This window comes from Camponotus floridanus, unplaced genomic scaffold, assembly GCF_003227725.1.
Source record: "Camponotus floridanus strain SB8 unplaced genomic scaffold, Cflo_v7.5 scaffold376, whole genome shotgun sequence".
Taxonomy (NCBI): Eukaryota; Metazoa; Arthropoda; class Insecta; order Hymenoptera; family Formicidae; genus Camponotus; species Camponotus floridanus.
Genome location: NW_020229521.1, coordinates 1 through 25302, shown reverse-complemented (window position 1 = coordinate 25302; position 25302 = coordinate 1). Strand labels below are relative to the sequence as shown.

Below are 25302 nucleotides of genomic sequence, written 5' to 3'. Positions count from 1 at the left end.
CTGCATATTAACAGTGGTTGGGTCATTGTTAATATGCAGGCGTAAATAAACCAATTGATGTTCCAGCAACAAAACATCCCGACAATTTTTAACTCGTTCTATTACATTTTATTTATTTAGTTTAACTTTGACTGCGAATAAATTTTTGATAAATAAGATTAAAATATAAAAATATAAAACACGTAACATAAAATCCAGATTTTTTCTTCTATCCATGTGTTTTATATTTTTAAATTAATCTTATTTTTATCAAAAGTTATTTATCAACAATAGATATTTAAATCAATATCTTAACGATTAATATATCATTATATTATATAATATTTAGATTTCATTTTATTTTATATGGAAGAAAGAGAAAGAAAGGGAGAAATTTTCTTGTATCACTTGTTTACAAAAATATTCTTATTTTTTCACACTGTTGGAAAATTTCTCTTTTTGTTAAAAAATATACCGATTAAAATTTTTGTATTAAATATTTAATACATTTATGCGTTAATTTAATATATATATGCTATTATAATATATATTGCTATTGTGCTAAGTGGATTTAAATGTTAAATTATTAAAATAACTGAAAAAAGTGCAAAAATAATCCAGTGCGCATCTAATTTGAATTTTACATAATAGATATGTTCCATATTATTGGTGAAAGAATTTAAAATTTCTGTTAAAATTTACAAAAAAAAAAGAAATCAAAATATCACTTGTTATTGCTGATTACTGTCACGTGTTATCTTCTTGACCGTCGAGACTCTAATACGTGATCTCGATATGTCTGAAAACGTGTCAGTTTAAATCCCGATCTCGATAGAAATTATTATAAAGATATATTATATTAACTTTATATTAACTTTTCACATATTATATTAACTTTAATTTTTCATTAAATTACACAATTTTCACAAAAAAAATAATGTAAAATTTTATATATTATTTTAATCGAAAGTTGGAATTGTTACATCTACAAAATATAAAAATAACATTTTTTCTAAATTAATTTTATCATTAAAAATATATTGATGTTTTCCACAAAATTTATTTCAAATTATATAATACTATAATGTTTTCATTTATTTTGAATTAAAATATTAAATATTACAAAATTTTTGTAAATTGTTAAATTACACAATTTTCACAAAAAATATGTAAATGTAAAATTTTACATATTATTTTAATCAAAAGTTTGAATTGTTACATCGATAAAATATAAAAATAACATTTTTTCTAAATTAATTTTATCATTAAAAATTATTGATTTTTTTCACAAAGTTTATTTTAAATTATTATAATATTTTTATTTATTTTGAATTGAAAATATTAACATAGTATCATTATTTAACATATCTAAATTATGTTAAATTAATACAAAAATTTATGTAGAAATTGTACAGATTGTTTGAGGCATGCGATATATTTTAAATTTAAAAATCGTCCAACAGTGGCAACATATATACATTTACATCCTATCATTTATTTTATCATTTATGTAATCATGTTTTTTTAATTTGTCACATCATACATTATATAATTTATTTTATCACTTATATTATCATATTTTTTTACAATTTATATCAGAAAAAAGATTTTAAGATAATTATTTATTAATCTCACTCAAATAAAAATCAAAAAGAACATTCGACATTATTTTTATGCAATATGAATATTATTCAGGAATTTTATGTATTTACAAAATTTTCTAAAAAATATTAGAATTTATGTTTTTTGAATAATTGTGCAAGAGAATAATAATAAATTATAATAGTACAGAAAAAAGAATATAAAATAAAAACTCACACGGCGAGATTAATGATATAATCTGGAGCACCTATTAAATCGTGATTGGGCAGAATTCGCAGCTTCTAATTTAATTCTTTTAATTCTTTCTAATTTAATTTTTTAATTCTTTAATTCTTTTTTGCCTACCGTTTCTCGCCGAGAAAAATAAGAATAAAATTGACGCTAATAAAACAGCTGTTTCTCATCATGGTAAATGACATTTCTCCGCGCGATTAATTAGCATCGCGCTAATTGCGAATTTTAATAACAATTGCAAAAAATCATATTTCATCCACAGATTTTTCTACAAATTTTTAAACATTCCACAAATTCAATTTAAAATTTGATTCAAAATTAATTGATCAAACAATTATCCTTAATTCAAAATTATGAAGAAAAAATGAAACCTTACCAAATTTTCGCATAAAAGGCGACTTTATATTCACGTGTATGCAAATATACTATAAAACTTTTATTAAATTTATCGCAGTGAGAAAATTAACGCGAATTTTGATTAGATTTATTCTTTTCAATTTTTACACTTTTTTAACTCTAAAACACAAATTATGATCATTCGATAATGAAGACGAGAAACGTTGATCAAATATTGACCCTCGCCCTTCGACGCGATCGTGATGAAATTGTCTCGTCGTTCGATCAAGTAGGCGACAACAGGTCGGGTTGAGGAGCGTAGTTTGTTTATGTCGCAATCGCGCACACAATGTATTTCGACGCGTACGAAAAAGCCAGAAAGAGACGAGGCACAAGTCGAACTCGTCGGGCATCCTAAGGTGCCGATAGCGTTTGGGGAGGGGCGCCCATATAAATGGTCCTCTCTCGCTCCTTGTCGACCAGTCCTCAGGGTGCGTTGCTCCCTCGTGTTCTCTCTATTGGCATTATTCTAGTTTCCGTTTCCTTTTTTTTTGACGGCTTTTTCCGCCCGGGTTCGTACGCTTTCCTCTCGAAAACGCGCGGAAGATCGACCGAGATCTCTCTCGCGAGCATCCTCATCTCGACGACGAAATTCCGATCACGATGAGCACCAACCTTCTCGTCAGGATTTGCGGGCCCAAGCTCCTGCGCTCCGCGAAAATGACCAAGCAAGAGCCATGGATTACCGTCAGCAGATGTTTTAGGTTGGTAGAATCCGTAGGTTTGATAGAAATGCGGAGAGAGATTGTTTTAGGAATTCATTTTCTCTAAATTCATTTTTTTAAATAAATTTTTTTATTTTAAACTGATCTATATTTGTTGCCTTATAAAATCGTAATTTGTGTTTTAGAGAGAAAAAAATGTTAAAAAAGTGTAAAAATTGAAAAGAATAAATCTAATCAAAATTCGCGTTAATTTTCTCGCTGCGATAAATTTAATAAAAGTTTTATAGTATATTTGCATACACGTGAATTTAAAGTCGTTTTTTTTGCGAAAATTTAGTAAGGTTTCATTTTTTTTTTTCGTAATTTTGAATTAAGAATAAATGTTTGATCAATTAATTTTGAATCAAATTTTAAATTATTATAATTGAATTTGTGGGATGTTTAAAAATTTGTAGAAAAATCTGTGGATGAAATATGAAGTACGCTTTACCTGTTTCTGTAAAAAATTAATTATTAATTAATACAGAGGAATAATTATTAAAAAATTAAATATTAATAGAATAATTAATAAAAAATTAATAAAAAATTGATAAATGTCCAAATTCTAATTTTATAAATTTTATTAGCGTGTGTGCTATCAATATAGAACAAATATCTCAAGTAACAAAAGATTAACAGTATTGATTTTCATTACGCTGATACAAATCATTTATAATGATTATTTCCTATCTTATAAACATCATTCCATATAAACATACATATACGTAAAATTAAAAGAACCCAAGGTTTTATAAAAAACACAATAAACAAAGAGTAATAAATATAAGTGTGGAAATAATAAATATAAGAATACTAAATATAATAAAAATTAACATTTTAATTTTTAAATAATCACGCAATAATTTATAATAACACGCCGAAATTGACACATATTTTTCAAGAAGAACATAAGTCTGAATTTTGAATAATTTGTAGTTCCTCGAAAAAAAAGAAAGATATGCATACGCGAGATATTTCTGGCCAAAGTCTTCGTCCGAAGGCCTAAATATATTGATTTGAAATATATAGCTTTGAAGGTCTCCTCGAGGCTGTTTATATGCGACTCGCGTCCGAATTATTTACAATCTCGCTTTTTCGCCCGCGCCGCTTATCACGATAAGTTCGTTATTTTTAGCACAATTTAATATCGATTAAAACTCGTAATTCGTCAGTGTGACCGAATCATGCATTATTTACAAAAGAAAGAGTCGCCCGATTTGAATAATAATAAACTCATGTAATCGAGGCAAGGAATAATTCCTTCGTTGATATTTAAATGTCAAAGTCAGGACGAATATGTTTTGTACACATAACTAGCCGCGAAATAAATGTCGAATAAATCACATGCATAATCACGAGCTCTTGTGCTGCGACAGCCCGATTGGGCTAGAAAGTAATTTGCTTTTTGCACAATGGCCGTAAAAGAAAAGCACCGAACATCAACTTCCTTTAACGAAGATTGAATGGAATACTGATAAAAAAAACGTGGACGCAAGTAATAAGAAAATTACGAGGAATCATGAATTAAAGGTCGTTGACAAAGGAAGAAGATGAGGAAAATAAAATTATACAATTACTATTAAAAAAATAAATTAGTGAAATTGTTTTTCTATCGAAAAGAATTTCGGAAAAAAAGGAACGCCCGCGATGATAATATTTGACAAGCAAGTAGGTCGGTTGATTCTTCGTCGCTATTTTTTCTGTTGACAAAATGTTTCGTTATTTGTTTTTCTGTCGACAAAATTCTCCATTGTTGACATCGAAAGATTCTTTTTATTTTTTTTTTACTAGTTAAACAAAGCGCGATTAAGTCTTACGAAAGCACGTTATACAGGGTGTCCCAAAAGTCCCGGACCGGTCGAATATTTCATAAACTATGCACTTTAGAAAGAAATGTTTCAGAAAAAGTTGTATGGCTTGAAGGGGGCCATCAGATAGTGGCAATGATTTGACATGGGAGAGTCATTTGAAAGTCACGTGAAGATCACCGTCAATTTCTTAAATGAAACTCCCTATTTTTTATTAAATATTCTGGTAGCTCACGTCGAGAGCTTTCCAAAACACTATAATAAAATATTTCTTCATTAAGTACTTTCCGAATTATGAGGCTTGAAATCATTTCTTAATTTTACATAAACCGTAAAATATCTTGTAAAATATTCATTTTTCGATTATCTTAATAATTTTATGTACAAAATAATGAGAGGAATCAATTGGTGTAAAGAAAAAACATAATTGTTTTTAAGAAGAAAATATGTAATTTGCAATTAACAATTACATATTTTTTTTTAAAAACAACTATGTATTTTCTTTACACCAATTGATTCCTCTCATTATTTTGTACATAAAAGTATTAAGGTAAGATAATCGAAAAATGAATATTTTACAAGATATTTTACGGTTTATGTAAAATTAAGAAATGATTTCAAGCCTCATAACTCGAAAAGTACTCAATGAAGAAATACTTTGTTATAGTGTTTTGGAAAGCTCTCGAGATAAGCTACACGAATATATAATAAAAAATAGGGGGTTCCATTTAAGAAATTGAAGGTGACCTTTACGTCACCTTCAAATGACTTTTCAAGGTCAAATCATTGCCACTATCTGATGGCCCCCTTCAAGCCATACAACTTTTGTCTGAAACATTTCTTTCTAAAGTGCATAGTTTATGAAATATTCGACCGGTCCGGGACTTTTGGGACACCCTGTATATAGGGTATCAATATAATATACGTTCACGAATTAGTCATCTGTGTCCTCGCCTTCTTTTTCTCTCTTTGTCATGTGTACATATTTTTCGGTCGTCTTTTCTTTATTTTTCGACGTCTACACCTGTTTGCCCTAGATACTTTCTACAACAGCAATTAACCTGTCGTGAAAATCGATAAATTATACGTTTAATTCCAAATGATCTTATTGCCATCATCATCATTTAAATGCTTGGAGTATATAATACGACCTATTTAAAAAGTGCTGTAAAGGCGATTCTTTTCATCCGCCGAATCATATTCATTTGTATCGCAAAAAACTGCAAAAATTTTCCATTATATAAAATAATTAATATAATATTTATATTAATTATTATTATTTATAATAATTATTACATTAATATAATATTAATATATAATTAATATAATTAATATAATATTTATATTAATTATATTAATAATATAATAATATTATATTAATATTATATTAATGTTATATTAATATTATATTATTATTATATTAATGTTATATTAATATTATATATTACTCTCTAAAAGTGAATCAGTGTATTATCACTGAAATACAGTAAATAGTCACTGATTACAGTAGTTATAAGTACTGTAAATCAGTGATATTTTATCGAAAGAATCAGTTAATTTTGACTGTTTCAATCAGTAAGATTTCTCAATATTAGTTATATTTCTTTCGTTATCGTCAGTAATATTAAACTATAATTCATCTCTTCATAATTTTCATTAACTCATCAGACATTTATTTGTCCGACTTATATAAGATCGATTTAATACCTGAAGCCTCTCTATTGAGATTGTATCAGAAATTAAATCGAAGTAATATTTCTAATTTTATCTGTCGCTCTTTGCAAACTTTATATAATTCTTATGATTAAAACTAAATACGAGAGAGATAGCGATCGTAGCGTAAACGAACGAACTAGCAATTACTGGTTTTACAGTGAAATTTACTGGTTTTATAATGAATTTTATTTTAACTGACCATAATTAGTGAAATATAAGATAAAATAACAAAAAAAAAGCATTTCTACTGAAAATCAGTAAAATACTCACTGATTCTCAATAAAATCTTATTTTAAATTAATGATATTTTTAAATTAATGATATTTTCACTGATTCACTTTTAGAGAGTAATGTTATATATTAATATTATATTAATGTTATATTAATATTATATTAATATTATATTAATAATATATGTAATATATTATATTATATTTATATATAATATATTAAGATAACAGTGTAAATATTAATACTAAACGATACTAAAATATACCCTCTGTACACTGAGGAAAAATTTATCTTGAAATAAAAAAATTTTAGTTAACTCTAACTAAAGACTAACTAAGAAACCTATTTATTCGGTGAGTACTAATCACGTATTTACTTGTATTCAAAACGTCTGTTTGCTTAAGTTAAGTATTTATTTACATATGTTTAAAAAATATATATGCTTAAAAAAATATAATTTTTAATTAAAATTTTTATATTTTAATTTTACAAAATATTTATTAAAATGCATTTTTTATTCCCAAAAATTTAAAATTTTTTAATTTTAAAAAATAATATATTTAATTTAATAAATTATAGTATATATTTTACGAAAATAGTATTTAAATATAAAATACGAAAATAGTATTTAAATATAAAATATATATAAATGAAAATAATGTACTTAATATAACATGCATATTTAATTAAAATTAAATGCTTTTGCTTAAATGAAATAAACAATTCCTTCCATTTAGAGCAAAAGTTTTAAGAAAACAAATTTATTTTATTCCAAAAAATTTTTCCCTCAGTGTACTAATGACTTTTGTTGAAATTTTGATTGTTTTAATTTCGATGTGAATATGTTTACATTATCAGGTTCCGTTGGAAATATTGTCAAATGAAATGGCATAATAAAATCGAAGAGCGTCGTTAAAATTTCACAAGAGCAATACACTGTTATGGAACGCAGAAATAGAAATTTAATATTCAATACCGGCTTACGTGTCGTTTTAGCGACGGCAAATTTGTGTTGTATTTAGGTCTCACCGAAAATTTACGTTTCAAGCAAAAATCCAAATATATTACAACGCATAGTCATCGGATCCGTATGGTCGTCACGCCAAATGTTGTGAGAAAAGAAAACATACAAAGATGTATACAGGATGTTCCAAAAAGATCGGAATCCCGGATTATCTCGGAAAATGTAAATTTTATTGAAAAATGTTTAATACAAAATTGTAGGATTTAAAAAGATATATTCAAAACGACTAAAATAAATAAAATTATAGTGTTTTACAAAGAGAAGTGCTATAAAATATCTCGAGAAGTGCTATAAAAATATAAAAATAAAAATAAAAAATATAAGAATATAAAAATATGCAATAAAAAATTGGGGTTTAGTTTAAAAAAAATTTATAATTAGTTTGTTCTGACCTCGGCAACGCCAGCCTCAAACTGATAAAACTAGCGAATAGATCCTTTAAAATTCTACAATTCTACTTTTATATTAAATACTTTTTTAAAATTTATATATTTTTGGAGTTGTTCCGATTTTTTTAAAACACCCTGTAGAAACGCGCGACCTGAAAATTCTTTTCCAGCATACATTATATCCGTTCTTAATAATATTTGTATAAAATATAACTCTTAGAATGCAAGGGAAATTATTTATATTTTAATTTTACATGATAATTAATTTTAATCTTAATTAATTAATTTTATAAGATATTAAATACTGGAAAAATCATTCGCTAAAATGCCAATAAGCAAACAGTATGATCTCATTTTTATCACTTTCCATTCCCGGGTCCAGACATGTAAATGACATAACAACTGATACGCGTGTGCATATTATTGACCGCTTATAGTAAAACAACAGATTGAGCAAAGGTCATCTTTGCTACTGCATCCACGAGTTCAACAGGAAGTGCATTAACCTTTGCATTTATTTTTATCCTTCGGAGTCTTTATTCTTCGAATATCGTGAAAAACGTGGGCAAAAATACGAACGAGAGAATGCGGAAAAAGAATCACTTTGGGATCAAAAGGAAACTATTATTAAAGCTGGAAAATGAGAATTAACTAGAGATTAATTATTTATAAACCTGTCATATTTTTACATTTGATCATTGATTTGAACAAATCATATGTATAATTATAATTAGATCATTACGTATCGCATTGCATTCTACCGCATAAAAATCTGTATAAAATAAATCGTAATTTATTACATAATCACACGATTGATTTAACTTTCGAAAGAATTTTTTTTTTCCTTTCGAAAGAATTTTGAATTTTTTCAAACTTCATTTCTTTTGATAATAAGTGTAGTAATTAATGCGAAAAGAAGCAATAAAAAATCAATACGGAATACATAATAAATTAATATTTATTTCTGTCTCTTGCTGGACTTTTTTAATTTCACATCTTTTCGATTGGTCATCGTCTCGCAATTGCGATAAAAGCGAATTAAGCACATACTTGTTTTAATATCTCCTCGATATATGCGTATCATGCAAGAGATAGCTTTATGCTCGCACGTGACTGAAGATAACATTCCGATACGCTGTTCGATTTTTGGCTCGTCTGGAAGTTTTACATGACGTATACAAGATATAAAACTCAGACAGAGAGAAACAAAAAGTAGAGTAATATAGAAAATTTTGACGTAGAATTTTAATCAAATTAATTTTAATATTTTTTATATATTTTAATATTATATTTTTTATTATCATTTATTATTTTTATTATTATTATTATTATTATATTTATTATTATTATTATTATTTTTTATTTTTTATATTTTTACATTTTTTAATTTTAATATTTTTTATTTTCTTTTATTTAATTTTTATCATATTTAAAAATTTTATTTATTTAATTTTTATTACTTTTTTCACTATTTATATATTTTATATATATATTTTTTAATTTACGAAATATGTTTTATATTATTTACATTGGAATATCTCCGATATTTTTTATCTTTCTACGTGGAATCTTGATTTTCAGAATTCATTTTATTCCATCACGCCTAGAATGACGGAGAAAAATTATCGCAATCGCTCTCGCAAAGTCCATGCAAATATGAACACGTCGTAATTATGTAATTTCGTAGTGATGCGAGCAAATATTTTCTCGATTTGCGTGATTGCTAATTCTTGATAAGGCGACACAACGCGATAAATCTAAATATCCGGTTCTTTCCAAATTAAGGTCAAAGTTTGTCCGCCCCAGGATGTATGACCAAAATAAAAGCTAGAATTATACTCTCTATGTTAATATTATCATTCTTCTAATAACAAAAAAATCAACTTTAAATGGATATCTAATCGCCATATCAATTTTTAAGCTGCTGATCTTTGATAAAATTCGCTTAAATTAAATTGAATGAACAAACAAATAAAATAGTAGATGTAATACATAATTAAAAGTTATTTACATTTGAAAGGGATTTGTTTTTAATCGACCACAATTCGAGAAAAATGTACATCAATTTAAAAAGGATTCTACAAATTATTTAATTCAATCGAAATTTATCCTAAATTAGAAAAAAAATTTGTTATTAAAATTACATATTTTGGCACATTTCGAATTCTTGTGTACACAACGCTTTCTTCAAGATTAAAATAATTGCGTGAACGGATAAAATGAGAAGAAAATAAAATAATCAAAATAATTGCGTGAACAGATAAAATGACAGAATAATAATTAATCAAATATATAGACGATCTGCTGAAAAAATTTTGTATGATTCCCCCCAGATATCTTAATTATCAATCGGAGATAATATATCTGAAAGAAAATAACATTCGATCACACACATCGTACGCACGATTACATAACATGAATTACGTAATTGTTGGAGGAGACATTGAAACTGAAAGGCCTTGAAGGCCGAAGCGAAAGTAGAAAGTTATCAAAAATTGCTCACTCGATTGCTTTCCCTACTCTTGATTCTTGCTCTTAACGAGACTTTTATACGATATCGGCTCTCGATTGCAAGTATGTACAGCAATCGACAGATTAAGCGTCCTATAATCGCGCAGTCATGTTTTTAAAAAAGATTAGAAGAATTAAAAAAAAAAGTCAAGCAAAAGAATTATTAATAATTCTCTACAAACGCTCTCTTTATAAACGTTTTTTTTTTGCTAAGTTTAATTAATTATTTTATATCTTCTACTGAGAAAAAGTTTAATTAATCATTTCGTATCTTCTATTGAGGAAAAAATAAAATTCCAATATTAACAATATTTTTTCTAATTTCAAAGAAATATTTCATTCCTGATATGAAATATTTCATTGATTTTTATAGATTTAAAGTAATAACTGCCTTACATGGAGAAGATTCTTTTCGATTCTTTGACACAAATCTTCTTCTACTAGAGTTTTGCACAAGATAAAATATTTCTCTAAAATTAATTCGAAATTATTCCATTTAAATTTCAATAAATCCGACATAATAATTTATATATGGAAAATATATTTTTAATAAATTGAAAAAGAAGAAAAAAGAATATCTACAAAATTATTATTAATAATAAATTCAATAAATGTGTTCTGTTTATATAAAAATTTTGCTGAAGTTAATTAATTATTTTATACATCTATTCAGAAAAAATTAAAATCCTAATATTAACAACATTCTTTCCAATTTCAGAAAAATATTTTATTTGCGATTTAAAAAATATTTCATTCATTTAAAATATTTTTCATTGATTTCTATAAATCTAAAAAAAGTAATAATAAAATCTTCTCGATTCTAAGACTCTTTTAGAATTTTTTATACATATGTATTTTACAAGATAAAATAATTTTCTGAAATTAATTCAAAACAGCTTCATTAAAAAACTTATTATTAGATTTTTATAAAAATCAAACTAAAATGATAACTTACACATGGAAAAGATATTTTTCGATTCTCAGGCACAAATATCTTACAATATCCCGCAGTGCTTTTATATTAAAAATTTCTTTAATTTATGGAAAGAAAAATATAATTAATTTCCCCGAAACTGAATTTCTATAAAATCAAAGAAAAGATCACGAGAGGAATCGTGTGCAACTGTCTTTATTGACCTTCGAGGTTTATCGGGACAATTTATCAGGCGTGTATCGGAGAACGGGTTGCTTCTGCAAGAAGATTTTCAGTAGGAATCGGAGGAAAATCCCGTCGGCGCCAATGGCCACGCCAACGCACGCAACATGTACAGTGCGTGGCGCACGCACAGCTCGCGTGTTACGTGCGTGAAATCCCGTATGGGCGCACCTCTTTTCATGATACACCATCACAGTGAAAGCCTTCTCCCCCCCCTCTCTTTCTCTGCGTGCGAGTTGCATCGCCTCGCGAATGCGTTTCGGATCGAGATTTGCCTCTTTCGCGGCCTTTGTCGCTTTAAATGTGAGGAATTTAATAATTTTTAATTTTTTTCGATTATTAATAATTTTTAATTTTTCTTCGATGATTAATAATTTTTAATTTTTTTTCGATTATTATTTTGTATTTTTTTAGATTATTAATAGTTTTTCATTTTTCTCGATTATTAATAATTTCTAATTTTTCTCGATTATTAGTAATTTTTCATATTTGTTTGATGATTAATAATTTTTAATTTTTTTCGATTATTAATAATATTTAATTTTTCTCGATTATTAATAATTTCTAATTTTTTTCGATTATTAATAATTTTTAATTTTTTTTCGATTATTAATAATTTTTAATTCTTTTTAAATTATTAATATTTTTATTTTTATTTTTTCGATTTTTGTATTTTTTTAGATTATTAATAGTTTTTCATTTTTCTCGATTATTAATAATTTCTAATTTTTCTCGATTATTAATAATTTCTAATTTTTCTTGATTATTAGTAATTTTTCATATTTGTTTGATTTTTTTTTTTTTTTTATTAATAATATTTAATTTTTCTCGATTATTAATAATTTTTTTCGATTATTAATAATTTTTAATTTTTTTTTGATTATTAATTTTTTTTTTTTTTTTTTAATAATTATTTATATTTTTGATATATTCGCGTATTGAATAATAACGTATAATTTTCGATTATGAATCAAGTAATATAATTTTAACCGAATTAAAAATCTCAATTAATTTTTTTTTTTTTTTTTTTTTAATTATTAATAAATTTTTTGTCGATTATTAGTAGCTGAAGAAAGAAAAAATAATTATACAACGACTGAATTGATGTGTATGACTGATTCTTGCTATACGAATAGATAACGATGACAACGAAAAAAAAAAAAAAAAAAAAAATAAAAATGACAAAGATAAATAAGTTGCATTTTTATGCTCTAGAATTCTTTTTCTTCATAATTAATATATTTGAATAATTATTAAATATTTTAGAATTAATATAATTAATGACCTCCTGAATTCGCTTATTATATATAAGAAATAAAATTGTAAGTTTCGATCAATTTTTTTTCTCATTTTTATTTTTCCCTTTTTCTCATATTTATTTAGTCTTATCTTCTCCTTCTTTTTGTTTGTTACAGCATCACTATGTCGCGCAGCGTGTTGAAAGATTCGCCGAATGCGGCGTTAGATAAAACTCTGCTGAAGAAATATCTTGACCTGCCCCAGCCCGAAAATGTGATCCAGGCAAAATATATCTGGATCGACGGTACTGGCGAAGGATTGCGTTGCAAGACCAGGACCTTGGACTTTGTGCCGAAACATCCTTCCGGTGAGGGCTCCACAAATTTATTCCGTTTTGAAAAAAATGAAAAAGTTTGTCTATCTTGTATCACACTTAGTGTTTGCTGTAGATAATTTCGAAAATATCTAGATAAAGATAAAGATAAAAATCCGTGAATTTATCTTAAATGAGATAAAGATGATTTTGCTTTTACTTAATCTAGATGAAAGATGAGATGATTATTGCGATAATCTAGATAATTATCTAGATATTTTTGTTTATTTTATAAGACTATAAATATTTGTAAAAAATGTGACGCAGATTATAAATGGGATATTAAAATCATAAACACATATTCTTTCTCTTTTCCTAAAGAATATTTAAATAATAGCAAAAAAGTATATAAATGATATGATAAATATTTTTTTATTAATTTATATTTATAACATATAAATTAATAAAAAATAATTTATAATAATTTATAACATTATAATAATTAAAAAAAAACAATTTATAATATATTTATAATATATTTATAATATAATAATCAATGTGTAACAATACATATATCATTTTTATAAAATATACATTAATGCAGTGCACAAATTTAAGTAAAACAAATACAAGATAAAGTATATTTGTAATATTATTTTCCAAATAAATATATTTTAGATATTTTAAATAGATTTTTAGAAGCTTGCCTGGAAAAATTTTTTGCATAATGAAAACGTCATCTTAGACAATTTTTAGATAAGATGACATATATTTTTTATCTAAGATAAAGATAAAGATACTTTGTATTTCTTCATCTAGTTAAAGATAAAGATGATCCATTTCTTTATCTAGATAATTATCTAGATAATTTTATCTAGATACCAGCAAACACTGATCACGCTAATTTTATTTAAGAAGACAATCCTATCAAGACCCTCTCGAAAAAATTAAAGAGATTAAAAAGATTAAAAAATTTTTTTTAATTCTATAAAACGTCTATATTTTCATATCATATTCCACTTTCAATCCCTATTTTCAATCTAAAAAAAATTTCGAAATAGCTTTAGTGATGCATTATTTTTATTCGAATTTATTTTATGCAAAGCTAGTATTATAATTATATTTTTTTATATTATAGTTATATTGTTTATATTATAGTTATATTTTTTTAAAGTAGAGAGCTACTTTTCCGGAGTATTTTCAATGTTTGATAGAGGCTTGATGGGGGAAAAGAAAAGAAATTAATTAAAAAGGATAATTCAAAAAAATTAATTAAAAAAGAAAAGATTACATATCTCATTGTCAGGTAACGGAAACACATCTTTCTTTCGAGCAGTCTTGTTAAGAGTCACGCTACAATGTCTGCACAATCGATGTATCTCAATTGTGTTCATTTACATATTTCTAAAAGACCTTGACGCAGCAAGCATAATGGTGCATCAATCTTTCAGTCGATCGTCCTCGCTATTCTGTCGCTGCTAACTAATTGCGCGTGTATTTTGATAGACGAGCGATTTTATGACATACGTTGAAGAATGACTCTGTGAAAATAATGTGGAAATAATCAAAGAAAGTTGGAAAAATTACTTTATAAAAGTAACAAGTCCAGTTTACAATTTTCTCTTACAGTTTACTAATTTACTAATTTACAGTCTAATCTTAATTTTATAGTTTTTAACGCTATTAGAAGGCCAAATTATATATAAAATTATATAAAATACTTCAAATTTATATTTGTTAAATTAATCTTCTTTATATTAAAATATCACGACAAACTAATATTATTTCAAAATTGATATCGCGTTAAAAAACCGATACAAAGTATATAATAATTTTGAATTATATATTATTTTTATTAGAAAAAACTAATATTTTTTAAATATTGCAAAGGAACATTTTTAAAATATTAGTTTTTTCTAATACGTAAGCTTTAATTTTATAATTTTAAAATTCTGACGTAATATACTATTACGAGTCGAGTTTTTAATAATGCAAAAGTTTATAAAAATTACAAGATGGGTTTAAATAAAAAAAAAATTTTAAATAAAAATTAAAAATAAAAATAAAAATAATAAAAATTTAATCCCTAGATGTGTTTATTAAATAACGATAAAAATAACTATTGAATTTATTATCGAAAAATATAAAAAAAAGCTACTTCTTTCGTTACAAGTAATGTAAATGACTTTCCAATGACTTTGAAAGTAACGATATGCACAAAAATAAATAATATGCGTTCTGCAAATGAAATGATGATAGCAATAAATTAAGGAAAACAAATTACTTTGTACGAGAATCAGTGTCATGTCGTGAAGTCGCATACATTTGTTAATCAATCATACGATTAAATATAAAATCTCCATAATTTATAAGCGTCGATAACGAAACGAAAATTTAAGCATTTACTCGTACATAGTTGGGAAAAGTCGTTTTTATCTCGATTTACTCACAATGGAGTAATATTATCTAATCTCGCATAGTACGCACGCATTATATAAAAGGAGAAAAAAATATACGGAAGCAATGAACTCTGTTTGTTGTCAACAGCTTGAGTAATCATCGTAAATTTTTCAGGACCGACTATCGTCGCATTAATATGTATAACGCAAATATCGCCGTCATTGCCTTATTATTGCTACTATTATTACTTTCGTTACATGTGTACTATTTCGAAAATAGAATAGAGACTCGCAAATCGCATGTTAAATATTAATACGATAAATATTAATTTCGTCATTAATGGATTAATTCCTTTCTGAGCGAAAGTCGCAATTAAAAAAGCATTAGCAAATTAAATGGGACGGCAATATCGCGATGGATGAAAAAATCAAGCTTATTGAAAAATTCGAGACTTGAGTGTTTTATATAAAAAACTTTTATATCAAAGACTTACAATTTTTCTTCAACTTTAACTCGAAAGTCTTTATTTCATCAAAGAGAGAGACTAGGGATTAAAATACTTGTTGATCAAAAAGTGATAACAATTTCTTTACGAAATTATATAAAAGAAAAATAATAATAGAACAAATGTATATTTATATAATATATATAATATAATATATTTATAAAATATATTATATAAAATATATATTTATAATATATTTATAATATATTTATAATATATTTATAAAATATATTATAAAATATATTTATATAATACATATTTTTAATGAAATATTAAATAATAATATATAACAGTAATATAATAGTAATATAATAATAATAATAATAATAATAATAATAATAATAATAATAATAATAATAATAATAATAATAATATATTTAATAAATATAATAAATATTTTTAATAAATATTTTATGAATATAATAAATATAATAAATAAAAATATAATAAATATTTTTAATAATCTTATAAATACCTATATTTATAAATACCTTATAAAAGTATTTTTTTATATATACATATATATATATATATATATATATATATATATATAATTATACTTATATATAATTATATTTTTATTTGATTATATATGAATTTTTTTCCCGAGTTCATCAATAAATCCTTATTAAATACGAAACACCTTTTTCTAATCAATAACCTTTCGATTATTAATTTCAGAACTGCCAACGTGGACGTACGATGGTAGCTCGACGTATCAAGCTGACGGCGCCAACAGTGACATATACTTATATCCGGTGGCGATTTATAACGACCCTTTCCGTTGCGGGAAGAACAAGCTCGTGCTTTGCGATACCTATTACAGCGACAAGACGCCGACGAAGTCGAACAAGCGGTACCTGGCGAACCAGGCGATGGAAGCTGTCAAGAATCAGGACCCCTGGTTCGGCATCGAGCAGGAGTACACTCTCCTAGACTTCGACGGCAGGCCGCTCGGTTGGCCCAAGAACGGGTTCCCGGGTCCCCAGGGTCCCTATTATTGTGGCGTTGGCGCCGATAAAGTGATCGGTCGCGAGATCGTCGAGGCCCACTACAGGGCCTGCCTCTACGCCGGCGTGAAAATCGCGGGAACCAATGCTGAAGTGATGCCTTCGCAGTGGGAATTCCAGGTAAACACTCGAACCACCAATCTGTGTAATAAAAAACAAAAGAGATAGCATTTTGGCTGATTAGAAATAATTAAAGAACGCTTATAGCTCGAGCTTTAATGCATAACATAAACTGAAGATCTCTGAGAACTGAAGATAGAGTACAATCAGGGATACAGGATGTACCAAAAAGATGGGTATCTCGGATTAACTTGAAGGGATGATGTTTTTGAAAAAAAAAAAATATTAAATATAAGAAGTTTAAGGTTTAGAAGTGAGCGTCTGATGATGAACTTGAACTTGACCTAGGAATTTAGAGGTCAAATTAGGGTGAACTTGATTTTTTAAATGCAAACTCTTATTTTTTATTACGTATTCTTGTAGCTTATCTCGAGAGCTTTCCGAAACACTATAATAAAGTATCTTTTCGTTAAATACCTTCCGCGTTATGAAGCTTGAAGTGATTCCTTAATTTTACATAAACCACAAAATATCTCGTAAAATATTCATTTTTCAACGACCTTACTCCTATACTTTTATGCACAGAATAATGAAAGGAATCAATTGGTGTAAAGAAAATACATAGTTGTTCTAAGAAAAAAATATAATTTGCAATTAACAGTTACATACATGACCCTAGGTCAAGTTTAAGTTCACCACCAGATCCCCATTTCCAAACCCTAAAACTTTTGTATTTAACATTTTTTTCAAAAGCGTCAAATTGCCCATGTTTCTGATACACCCTGTATAAAGCCTTCAGATTTAATTGAGGATTCTCTTCTTATTATCTTCTTTTTTATTATGGATCCAGATAGGGCCGTGCTTGGGCATCAACGCCGGGGATGATCTGTGGATCGCCCGATTCCTCCTGCACCGCGTCGCCGAGGAGTACGGCGTGATCGTCACCCTGGACCCGAAACCGGTGGACGGTTCGTGGAACGGCGCTGGCGCTCACACCAACTTCTCGACAAAGGCGATGCGCGGAGAAAACGGTATCGCCGAGATCGAGAAGGCGATCGACAAGCTCAGCAAGCAACACCTCAGACACATCCAGGCATACGACCCACGTGGAGGAAAGGACAACGAGCGCAGATTGACCGGGAAGTGCGAGACCAGCAGCATCCACGACTTCAGCGCCGGGGTGGCCAACCGAAACGTCAGCATTCGCATTCCCCGCGGCGTCGCTGAAGATAAGAAGGGCTATTTGGAGGACAGGAGGCCCAGCAGCAACTGTGATCCCTATTCCGTCTGCGACGCCCTGGTCCGCACCTGCGTGCTCAACGAATAATAGAGCCTACGAGCGTGTGAGAGACCATATACTGGACCGACACGCACACACCTGGGGCGTACAATTATTATTCGTAGAACCTAGGCTCCTATTCTATTGTTACCCTTGTTTGAGAAATGATGAATGTTATCAACGTTATCCCACATAGCATGCATATCCAAAAGATGTCCAGAAGGTACCCAAAAGATATCTTTGGGCGATTAGACATCTTCAGGATGTCCTGTTAATGTCTTTTGGATATGTCTTTTGGATAATGTCTTTTGGTTAATGTCTTTTGGATATAGAATGCTATATGGGTATGATCAATGTTATCAATTTTGTCTGAAAGAAAGTTGTCTGGCGAAGTTGGGGCTCTTCAGATCTAGCATCTGAGTGCTCGAAATACTTATCAACTCCAGCGAGGTCTCTGTCATCGACGGTCAAGCAACGTTGCAACAAACGTCGATTAATAAATATTATGGGATTAATTATTGGTTCTGTCATTGTTTATGTTATGGATAGGCTATTATTGTTATTTAGAGAGCGAATTATATTTAAAATTGTAGTCAATTTACTCGAATCCTCGATGAGGCTCGATGATATTCTTATGTCCGGGATATAAGTGTTAGATAATCTTAAGACGAGCTTATAATTGTAAATACAAAGCACACAGGTTATCGCTCTAAATCCTTTCCTCGCAGAATCGTCTTTAACAGGCTTTTTAAAATTGCCATTTTAGAAGGCACTCAAGATAGGATGAAATAAATTTATACTTGTCTGAAAATAGAATGAATTTATAAAACCAACAGTCTTTCTCTCTCTCTTTCTCTCTCTTTCTCTTACACGTTATTCGAAAGTAATATAAGTAAATGAATTTATATGAAAAGAGCTCATACTATCCAGACAGCACACATGTCCAAAAGACATCTAAAAGACATCTTAAAGATAAATCCTTTAGACATCTTTAAGACATCTTTTGGCCTTTTTGTGCTGTCTGGGTATTTGCTGAATTTACCTTCTCGTCGTTTGCATGCGTGAAATTATTAGGCCGTGCAACGAGATGCGAAACGTCTAAAGGAGAAGGAAAAGCCTATTTTTTTAAGAATTACCGAAAGTTTTGACCGCAAAACGTTTTGATATAATTATTTTATTTTTTATAACATATTTTATAAGGTTCAACCTTTTTATAACGTAACCATAAACGGTTATTATTATAGCTTCTGTTTTCTAGATACGAGTTTCGATTGTACTTGTGTGCGCACCAGTGCACTCTAAAGAGTGTTGCACATAAATTCACACGTACACACGCACACACAAACAATATACACATAGGGTATGTATACATACAATTCCCAGACAGCTCACATGTCCAAAAGACATCTAAAAGACGACTTGAAGACGTTTTAAATCCTTTAGACATCTTTAAGACATCTTTTGGCTTTTTTGTGCTGCCTGGGTTGTTTATATAAATAATTGAATCAGCAAGAGATGCTCAAAACAATCGTATACGTATATTATCCTATATTTGACATAATATACAATGGTTATCTTATCAGTCAAAGTGCATATTTACGCTTTTGCACATAACTTGAAATATATACAGCTGTAATTATTAGGTGTTTTAAAAGTATAAAAAAGTGTTCAGAAAGATTTGAAAGGCATACAAGTTGCTTACTTGTCCAAATGAACGGATGTGATGTGGAAAAAGGCAAGCAAAACTGTTTAATCTACGAAAGGCTCTTGCTTGTTTATTTCACGTCTTATGGAAATAAAGCGAGAGATAAGTCTTCACGTGTCCCTAAGCTCGGCTTAAGTCTCGACTACAAAGGATAGGACCCGAAAGCGCCTATCACTGGACTGATTTCGAATTTCGTTGAATAAAACCGCCGATTCTGCGAGCCTCACTTATCTAAAGAATCATGTTGATCTTCGTTGATCAATGGAGAGGCAGGCCTGTTTTTCAGCCTCTCTAGCGACTCAAGTAGCCAATCTATCCAGCAAACTTCAAGTAACAGTTATATAACTGTTACAATTTTCCACTCAACTATATATATATATATATATATATTATTGAGCAAATACCAAATAATATTTATATAATTGTTAATTGTAATTTCCCACTCAACGATATAATTGTAACATATTATGTAACTGTTATATAACATACTGTTATATAACTAACAATTATATAACTGTTATATAAATGTTATATAAATATATAATTATATAGCCGTTAGTTATAATTTCCCACTTAATAATATGACATGTTATGTAACAGTTACATAACATGTAACAGTTTTATTGTGGAGTGGGAAATTACAACTAACAGCTATATAAATGTTACTTGGTGTTTGCTAGGTAACTGTTACATGTTATATAATATTTATATATTTATATAACATTTATATAACTGTTACATGTTATGTAACTTATATAACATTTATATAACTGTTACATGTTATGTAATTTATATAACATTTATATAATATTTATATAATATTTATATAACTGTTACATATTATGTAATTTATATAACATTTATATAACTGTTACATGTTATGTAATTTATATAACATTTATATAATATTTATATAATATTTATATAACTGTTACATGTTATGTAATTTATATAACATTTATATAACTGTTATATAACTGTCATATAACATATAACAGTTACATTATTGAGCGGGAAATTGCAACAAACAATGATGTAAACATTCTTGGTGTTGCTGGGTAGACTCAAAAAACAAGGGTCGAAGGGTAGTGGCAACCTCAAAAAAGAAAACTAAATCTCATGTTAAGACATGGCGTGTTTTTATACCACGAAATTAGTAATCATAATCATGTAGCACGTTCCATATACATATATTTCAACGAGGACATCGATATTTTTAAATGAAGAGCTTGTTCCTCATTATTGAATGAAGCGAGTGTACGAGCGCCTCTGATTGTAAGCGATCGGAGGAGAAGTCCGATAATCTTCGGATTCTTAGATTTAAAGTAGAAAATCATTATCGATAATGTGTATAGTATAACTGCGAGAATAGAAGATGTAAGGATGTGTGCGAGGGATCGATAAGGGTGTGACATTCACAGCTTGCCTTCTTCGACGTGCTCGCCGACAATGCGAGGACGTCGCACAAGCAGTATATTGCCTGACAGATATAGAAAATTAGCGCAATTGAAATAGACATTTAAGGGAATTTATTATTTCATATCTCGTAAGATATTTATAAGACAGGAAGAAGAATAGGATGTGCGGTGTCTCCGAAGAAAGGTGTGTTGATTTTGTTGCCAAAGCGAGAATTTCGATTTATCGAGAGATAAACGATTGACAATTAAATTTTCAAGAATCATAAGCGTATAATTATTTATAGAATAATGTTGAATAAAAAAATTTTATCTTTCCACGCATTCCATTCTCGAAATTTATTAAATGTAACAAAGCTCTTGGAGTTAACGAATTATTATAATATAACTGTTATACAAGGTGGCCCCGAACGTTCCAGCCAGATTTTGAGATCTTATAGGAAATTTAATTCTGAACAAAAAATTTCCTATAAACATGGGTCGAAAAATGCTTCCTTAAGAAGTTATTTTATTTTCAAAAAATTATTTTATTTTTGTAAAAGAAAAAGATTATTTTTTATTTTTATTATTATCGTTTTTTTTTCAAGAAATTTATTTAGTTTCATTTTCTTTTTATTTAATTTTCTTTTCACCTTTACTCTTTCTTCATCAGAGGTTTTTGAGCGATAACTTCTTAAGGAAGCATTTTTCGACCCATGTTTATCGGAAATTTTTTGTTCAGAATTAAATTTCCTATAAGATCTGTCTGGCTGGAACGATCGGGCCACCTTGTATAACTGTTACATGTTATGTAACAGTTATATTGTTGAGTGGAAAATTATAACTAAGTTATATAACTGTTATTTGGTGCTTGCTTGGAATTTATTTCTTCATTACTGGCATGTTGTATATATTTTATTTCTTCAATTTTCAATTCTGTATTTGTACGATAAATTTTCGAAAAAATATGAAAGATTACAAACCTCTATTTTTTAATTTTTCATTATTTAATTTATTATTATTTTTAATTTATTATTATTTTTCATTATTTATTTTATTATTATTCATTTTTTAATTTTTCATATTATATGTTAAATATTTTCCTTTGATTGATTTATCGATATAACAAATACACGAAAAGTAGAAGATTAGAAAAAGATTAAATTATAAGAAATATAAAATTATTTTCTCGGTGAAATTGTCGCTAGAAGAAAGCAGATATCTTTGAAATTAAGAGATTTTTTTACACACACCTTTTTTCCCGAAACACATCTCACGTATAAATAAAATAAGAGTGTCTTTTCTACCAAGTTTCTTATGGACGAAAGCGATACTTTTATCGATGCGTTGGATTAATTTAAGAGCATCGCATCGCGACAATAAATACGAATCTCCTTCTTCGCAATCGCGAAATATATAATGAATTTAATAAAGATCGCTGGAATAAAAATGTTAATCGTAATAAAATTTTTTATCGTGGCTCTCTAGCAAAAGCTTTTCACGATTCAATGAAATATCATTGAAGCGAAAAATCATTTAGGGAAGATAGCTGGTTAAACATGATATTATAGATTTTTACACTAAATATAGTTAAATATAAAAATAGTTTAATATATTTAATTTAATTTAAGATGTTAAGAATAAAACGTAAATTGTCTGTTATTAAAAAGATTTTTACTGAAATATATGGATGATAACACAATTAAAATAGAAGAATAATTATTATCATTAATGAAAGATATATTTTATTATTTTTATTACCCAAAATAATCTCCTGCTAATCTTCCTTGATTCTTACTTTTCTAAATAATTATTATTATGAATGTTATTGTCATTATTATCAGTATCTGTGAATATACGGTATTGTATATTGTATATTTTCATATTTTAATAAAGACATTCTTGATTATGCTTCCAACAGAAATTAAATATAGTATATCATGGCCATCATTGATAATTTTATCAACAGTAATCGTTGTTATTATTATTATTATTATTATTACTGTTAATAATTAATAAAACATGAAAAAGTTTACATTTCTTCCGCGAAAAAACAATAGATGATATTTTCTGAGAGAACAAACATATTCATAATTATTATATTTATCAAATAAAGAATTCTGTAAACTATGCTTTCTTTTTTAGCTCCGCATTCTTTTGCTTGCACAAATCTATAATCGCAGAAAACAACATTGCTTTTTCTTCTTTTTTTCAGATAAAAATATAAAACTAAATTGAAAGGAATTAGGCTCGTTATGTAATAAACAACAAGAAAGAAAACTGGCGTCTCCGAGCCACAGCGGATGGTAATGCCTAAAAATTCTTTAATTGTACGCGAAAATTTTTAAACGAGAACAAGGCATATGCATATATTTTACTTGGTGCATTTACCAAGATATATAGATTCTCATTTTTGAGAAATTCTATAAAAATATAAAATATAAAAATATAAAATTTGAAAATATATAAAAATTTTTTATAAAGATACACGTAAACAAATTTTACAATTAAAAATTTACAATTTTACATTAGAAAACGTATGTATAGGATATACAAGTGTAATTAAAAAATAGCTAAATTACGATAATATACATGTATATTTTATACATTTTTTCTCTCTCTTCTTCTCACACATTTTTACATATGTTTCAGATAAATTTTTTCTGCTTCTAAAAAAATGCAACTAAGCAAGAGGTAATTTCTGCACAAAATATCGAAACCACATATAGCTCGTAGCGCCACACAACCCGTACCAGGTGATTATATAACTTAAATGTTCGTTTCTTAAAGTTATTCTTGTTTGACCACCAATCGGTCCTCGTGGTGTGCTATATCCGGGCAATAATTCTATATATACAGGTTCTGCTTCTGCTACCTTTGCCATTGCATCTAGATCCCTACAATAAATATGAATGTTTAACGCTTTACCAGAAAAAAAAAATTCCTAGAATCATTAAAAATGTCCTTAATATAATTTTGCTATACATATCGATTAAATAAATATTATATTGCAATCTTTATACCTGTAATGCCATACACCTTTTGCAGGAGCATTGGCAGGCACAAATGGAGGTCGATTTTCAGTTTTTCTACAAATGCCGACGATTTCCATGGAATCTGTAATTTTGTCTTCCATTTTATATGATGTACGATCATTTTTAGGGATCCATCCACGATTTACCATGATGGTCAAACTGAAACAATTATTAATTAAATCTATAGTATGGAAGAAAAAAAAAGATCTTTCGATAATTAATAAAGCAAAGTGCAATTACTCCCGATCTTCCAGTTTAAAAGGTGTAATCACATAATATCCTGTACTCGACTTGCTAGCAAATACTCCTCCGCCTTTTTCACTGACAGCTTCTCCATCTAGAATAAGACTTCTGGGCCCCATCAAAAATTCTTTTTCATACAAAAATTTTCCTCTCACTTTTACACAATAATATTCCTTATTCTTCAGTTCTTCTAAACTGGAAAGAACATATATGTCTATGAAACATCTATAATGAACAGAGTACGTACAATAAGGATATATAAAGCATCATAAAATATTACTTAGATGGCAAATCCATTGGCTCCGCAGAAGTACGATGTTCCAGAGTCTTTATTAAATCCAGCTTCCATAGCCATCTCTTAATTTGCCA

At 27.7% G+C, this 25302-nt stretch overlaps 2 protein-coding genes across 4 annotated transcripts in view; one reads left to right on the top strand and one right to left on the bottom strand.

Annotated features, from left to right (window-relative positions):
• LOC105255968 (glutamine synthetase 2 cytoplasmic) overlaps positions 1-19270 on the top strand; it is a 42178-nt gene extending 22908 nt beyond the window's left edge. For 2 of the 3 annotated variants that reach the window (XM_025411119.1, XM_025411118.1), the window contains exons 2-4: positions 13166-13356; positions 16889-17337; positions 18128-19270. In XM_025411119.1, coding sequence (XP_025266904.1) covers positions 13173-13356; positions 16889-17337; positions 18128-18604 — 1110 coding nt within the window. In that variant the 5' untranslated portion in view covers positions 13166-13172 and the 3' untranslated portion in view covers positions 18605-19270. Of the gene's footprint in view, positions 1-2648; positions 2916-13165; positions 13357-16888; positions 17338-18127 lie in introns of those variants that run through there. The other variant, XM_011265554.3, reaches the window with a different exon arrangement.
• A 4999-nt stretch (positions 19271-24269) lies between these two features.
• Positions 24270-25296, bottom strand: LOC112638815 (surfeit locus protein 1-like; the record flags this gene model as incomplete). The annotated part of the gene is made up of 4 exons (XM_025411124.1): positions 24270-24552; positions 24679-24849; positions 24931-25128; positions 25214-25296. Coding segments are annotated over 4 exons (666 nt in total), but the record flags the coding sequence as incomplete, so codon positions are not given.
• Positions 25297-25302: the final 6 nt, after the last annotated feature.